This window comes from Camelina sativa, chromosome 14 (assembly GCF_030686135.1).
Source record: "Camelina sativa cultivar CO46 ecotype springtype chromosome 14, ASM3068613v1".
In the NCBI taxonomy this organism is placed as follows: domain Eukaryota; kingdom Viridiplantae; phylum Streptophyta; class Magnoliopsida; order Brassicales; family Brassicaceae; genus Camelina; species Camelina sativa.
Window position 1 is genome coordinate 22,565,201 of NC_141893.1, and position 5,765 is coordinate 22,570,965.

At 42.2% G+C, this 5,765-nt stretch overlaps 1 protein-coding gene across 1 annotated transcript; it reads right to left on the reverse strand.

Annotated features, from left to right (window-relative positions):
• Positions 1-2,489: 2,489 nt before the first annotated feature.
• LOC147928539 (uncharacterized) lies at positions 2,490-5,476 on the reverse strand. Its single transcript, XM_087486184.1, has 4 exons — positions 4,615-5,476; positions 2,965-3,699; positions 2,655-2,820; positions 2,490-2,505 (listed from the first exon to the last, which is right to left on the reverse strand). The coding sequence occupies exons 1-4, from the start codon at positions 5,474-5,476 to the stop codon at positions 2,490-2,492; spliced, it is 1,779 nt and encodes a 592-aa protein (XP_087342310.1).
• Between the last annotated feature and the right edge of the window lie 289 nt (positions 5,477-5,765).

Here is a 5,765-nt window from a genome sequence, read left to right on the forward strand (position 1 = left end):
CCAAATTTAACCCAAACCTTTATAATTAGTCAAAAGAATTGGATTGTTACATATTTTGACCCTAGAAAGAGTAATATAGCTGTGTACTGCTTCGAAACAATGTTTTCTCTCGGTTTTAGCCTGTTTTCTTGGTTTAAGCCTGTTTTAAGATAAAACGGGTTTAAGTGTTGTCTAAACACTCCAAATTCATCCCGAACTCATACAATTAGTCAAATGCATTGGACTGTCACAGATTCTGACCCTAGAAACAGTAACAATGATATTTACTGCTTCGAATCAATGTTTTCTTGGTTTTAGCCTGTTTCGGGACATAATGGGTATAAGTGGTGTGTAAACACTCCAAATTCAACCCGAATTCTTATAATTAGTCAAATGTATTGGATAGTTACATATTTTGACCCTATAAAGAGTAACATAACTGTTTACTGCTTCGAATCAATGTTTTCTCGGTTTTAGCCTCTTTCGGGACAAAATGGGTAAAAGTGGTGTCTAAACACTCCAAATTTAACCCAAACCTTTATAATTAGTCAAAAGAATTGGATTGTCACTCATTCTGACCCTAGGAACAGTAACATAGCTGTGTACTGCTTCGAAACAATGTTTTCTCTCGGTTTTAGCCTATTTTCTTGGTTTAAGCCTGTTTTGTGATAAAACGGGTTTAAGTGTTGTCTAAACACTCCAAATTCATCCCGACCTCATACAATTAGTCAAATTCATTTTATTGTCTCAGATTCTGACTCTAGAAACAGTAACAATGCTGTTTACTGCTTCGAATGAATGTTTTCTTGGTTTTAGCCTGTTTCGGGACAAAATGGGTAAAAGTGGTGTCTAAACACTCCAAATTCAACCCGAACTCTTATAATTAGTCAAATGCATTGGATTGTTACATATTTTGAACCTATAAAGAGTAACATAGATGTTTACTGCTTCAAATCAATGTTTTCTCGGTTTTAGCCTCTTTCGGGATAAAATGGGTAAACCTGGTGTCTAAATGTAAGTTTTGAGTGTATGGGAGTGTATTGATCAAGTGTGTGTAGAACAAGAGAAAGAGAGAGAGAATGTATGCGAGTGTAGAGAGTTGATAGATGAAGTGTAGAAGAAGAATTTTCCCTTCTTACTTTATTTGGTTCCTAGTTATAATCTATTTAAGGGCTATACAAAGTAGAATATTCTTCTAGAGATCCTATGCACAAGTTACATGATCGATAGTGACATCTCTTCCTTAAACCTACATGTGACTTCTAATTGACTTCTCTTGCTTCCCACTTGCACACCAACTTGCAGATTGCCGCCAACGGCTAAATGAGAGGGTTTTCGAAGTCTTGTGACCGTTAGGGACTGTTATCAATGGGTTGGACTCGCAAGGCCTCTAAATGGTACGGACGGCCCAATGTGTTAGTTGTACGGACGTACGGACGTACGGACGTACGAACAGTGGTGTGTGTGTTCATACTCCCCCTCAAGATTGATCATGAGCATTGATCAATCTTGGACTCATGCACACCCACCTCATTAAAAACCTTAGTATAGAAAACCACTTGGGAAAAACTATACTCAACGGAAAACGAGTGTAGGTGTCATGTGTAGATACTCATGGCCGAGTGAGATCTTTGAGGCCGAGTTTGGGATGAATGTACTCACACACTTGTGAACTGGCTGCCTTTGTGAATATGTCTGCTAGTTGTTCTTTGCTGTCGGTGTGGCATGGGAGAGTGACTCCAAGTTGTATTTGCTCTCGCACCTTGTGGCAATCAACTTCAATGTGCTTTGTTCTCTCATGGAATACAGAATTGGTGGCTATGTGAATGGCTGCTTCATTATCACAATGCATAGTGATAGGCTTTGGTGATTCAATTCCAAGATCCTTCAATAGAGCTTTAAGCCACATGACCTCGGTAGTTAACTTCCTCATGGCCCTATACTCGGACTCTGCACTCGATAGGGAGACAACCTTTTGTTTCTTGCTTTTCCATGTGACTAGGTTCCCTCCTAAGAATGTGCAGTACCCGGTGGTTGAACGGCGATCTTCATGGTCTCCGGCATAGTCAGCATCGCAATATCCTACCAACTCGGTGTTCTTGTTCCTTCCCATCCATATGCCTTGCCCCGGTGACCCTTTGATGTACTTGAGGATTCGGTTCACCATGTTCCAGTGATGTCTTGTTGGGTTTTGCATGTGTTGACTTACCTGGTTCACAGCAAAACAAAGATCAGGCCTAGTAATGGTTAGATATATGAGCTTACCTACTAGGCGTCGGTATTTTGTAACATCTTCGAATGGGGGCTCCCCCTTTCCGGCTGTCTTGTAGTTTTCCTCAAGTGGTGTGGTTACAGCCTTCGATCCAAGCTTTCCTGCTTCACTTAAGAGATCAAGTGCATATTTTCTTTGGGACAAGAATAATCCTTCATTGGATCGATACACCTCTATCCCAAGGAAATACTTAAGTTCTCCAAGGTCTTTAATATCAAAAACAGACTTAAGAAATTCTTTAGTCTCTTGGATACCTACCTTGTCACTTCCAGATATGATGATATCATCAACATATACTAGAATGACTACTATACCTTTGTCACTTGGTAGTGTGAAGAGTGTATGATCTGATTCTGACTTTCGAAAACCTCTCCCAAGCAAGGTTGTACTAAGTTTGTGGTACCATGCTCTAGGTGACTGCTTAAGACCATATATCGCCTTGTTGAGCTTCAAAAATTTTCCTGGACCAAAAGTATCTTCCAAGCCGGGTGGTGGCCTCATATACACCTCATCTTCAAGCTCGCCTTGTAAGAATGCATTCTTGACATCCATTTGCCAGAGTTCCCAATCTAAGTTCACAGCCAAAGAGAGGACAACTCGTACGGTATGGAGCTTGGCCACCGGAGCAAACGTATCTTGGTAATCCTCCCCATACGTTTGCGTGAACCCGCGGGCAACTAGGCGGGCCTTGTGGCGTTCAACCTCCCCATTACTCTTATACTTGATGGTGAATATCCAGCGTGAGGTGACAGCCTTTTTCCCTTTTGGTAAGTCAGATTCGTCCCATGTATGGTTCTTCTCCATAGCCGTTCGCTCCGCTTGAACTGCATCACGCCATACCTTTTGATCCTTGGCCTCGTCATATGTTTGGGGAACCCAATGCTCATCAATTTGGCTGAGGAAGGCTTGGTGTTCCGGTGGAAAGTGAGCCAGAGTACACGCTGCTTGAATAGGATGCGCTACGGCCACATTGTTGTAGTACACATGTGTGTTCTTCCAGTGTGATGGGGCAAATTTTAGGCGTTGACTACGTCTAAGTGGTATGATCTCCTCATGATCATTTCCTGTGGCTTCAGTTTCAGATGGTGTACTTTCTTCCTCATCTCGCACCTCATCGTCAACATGGTGCACTGTTTCTTCATCAGCGTGTGTGGCGGCTATCGGATCGGAACCCGGGTTGGGGTCAGGCGTTTGGCTTGGTTCAGCCTCAGTCGGTAGATGAGGCTCCCTTGGTGAGTTTGGCTCAGCTGGTTGTTGGTTGACCCGATCATTTTCCACACCTAGCCGTTCAAGAATGATCCGGAGGTTTCTGGCCTTATTGGATGCCGAGGTAGACAAGTCTTGAAGTTCTTCCCAGTTTCTTGCATCATAGAAGCCTTGATTTTCAACAAACTTCACGTCCCGGGAGACTAGAACTCGCCTTGCTGTTGGATCATAACACTTGTAGCCTTTTTGTGTTGTGGAGTAGCCAATGAACATTGCTTTTGTACTCTTGGCATCAAGCTTATCCCGTAATTCGCCTGGTCTTAACACAAAGCAAACACAGCCGAATACTCTAAGGTGATCGAAGGTGGGTTTCTCTTTGTTTAGTACCTCAAATGGAGAGACATCTTGCAAAATCTTTGTAGGCGTCCGGTTAATGAGGTAACAGGCGGCTAGGACAGCATCACTCCAAAAACGTTTTGGTACATGAGTATGGAACATCATAGACCGAGCCACCTCCATGAGATGTCGATTCTTCCTTTCGGCTACACCATTTTGTTGTGGGGTATAAGGGCAGCTGGTTTGATGAATTATCCCATGTTTGTTGAGGTGTTGTTTGAAGGTATGACTTGTATATTCTCCACCATTATCTGATCTCAAAATTTTAATCTTGGCATTATAGTGGTTAGTCACATAATTTTGAAAATTACTAAAAGCTTCAAGAACCTTATCCTTAGAAGGAAGTAAGGTTAGCCAAGTATACTTTGATTTTTCATCAATAAAAGTCACAAAATATTTTTGATTTTCTCTAGATAAACATGGAGAGGTCCACACATCAGAATGAACAAGATCAAAGCAATTATCATAAATGGTCAATGACTTGGGAAAAACAGATTTGCAATGCTTACCAAGAATACAAGCCTCACATTCATCATTTTTAAAAACAATATTTGGAAACATAAGTTCAAGAGCTCTAGAATGAGGATGTCCTAGTCTAGCATGCCAAATAACATTGTTCACAATACTAGAAGTAGAATTAAAACAAGAAGAGTTTGGGGAATTTAAATTTAAGTCTTTGAGCAAGTAGAGATCATCTTGAGTAGAGCCTTGACCAAGCACTTTACTTGTCTCAATATCCTGAAAATATACCTCATTAGGACCAAATATTGCATAGCAGTTTAAATCAGTTGTAGCCCTTTTAACGGACAAGAGGTTAGAAGTAAAACTAGGCATGTAAAATGCTTTAGATTGCCTATCAAACAACTTCAAATTTCCTATTCCTTTAACAGGTATTTGTTCACCATTAGCTATAGTCACATTTCCTAAGGCAGGTTTAATTTCACTAATCAAATTCGAATCACTAATCATGTGATGAGATGCACCTGAATCAACTATAAGGGGTTTATTTGGTTTTAAAGCAAGAAAAGAGTTACCGGAGGCCTCCTTGAGTGCTTTGATGAGTGCATCGAGGTCAGACTTCCTCACAAGGTCAGTATTAGCAGCCAGGGCAGTTCCGTTCACATCCGAGACTTGATGGTTTGGATCTGCACTCGACGACTCCATGATTGCTTGATGTGCTCTCGGTGCGCCACGGTTATTCATCGACCGGTTGGCTCGAAGATGTGGGTGAAGAATCCAACACTGATTCTTGAAATGGCCTGGCCTCTTACAGTGGTTGCACACCGGAGGGTTCTTGTCTTCACCTCGATAGTAGCCTTTGTTTGCGGTCGCTATTTCAGCCTTGTTAGCGGTTACAAGCTCCCCCTTGTTACCAAACAGCCCCATGGAGCCATGCTCCTTTTGAATCTGGCTACATACGTCTTCTAGGCTAGGGAGCTTGTCTGACCTCAAGATATGTTTGATGAGGTCATTGTAGGACGGATTCAGTGTAAGGAGAAGGCCGAACACCTTGTCTTGCTCGCGCCTCTCGTTCAAGATGGCCGGATCAAGTGTAGCCGGCCTAAGCATCTCAAGCTCTGCCCAAAGAGACCGAAACTTCCCAAAGTGTTTGGTGAACTCCATGTCTTCTTGACTTAGGTTGTTGATAGCCCTCCTGATCTCAAATACTCGATTTAGGTTGGTAGTGTTACCAAAAACATTTTGCAAGGTATCCCATAGATCCTTGGCCGTTTCACAATACGAGTAGGCCTCGAGTATTGGAGCATCGAGAGAGTTTTGTATGATGGCTAGAACACTTTGGTCTTCTTGAAACCATTTTTCTTCACCACTTGCGGCTACAGTTTTGCCTTCTTCGGTTGGCTCTCCTTTTGGAGCTTCACTTGATGTAATATGGGTCCAAAGCCCTCGGCCG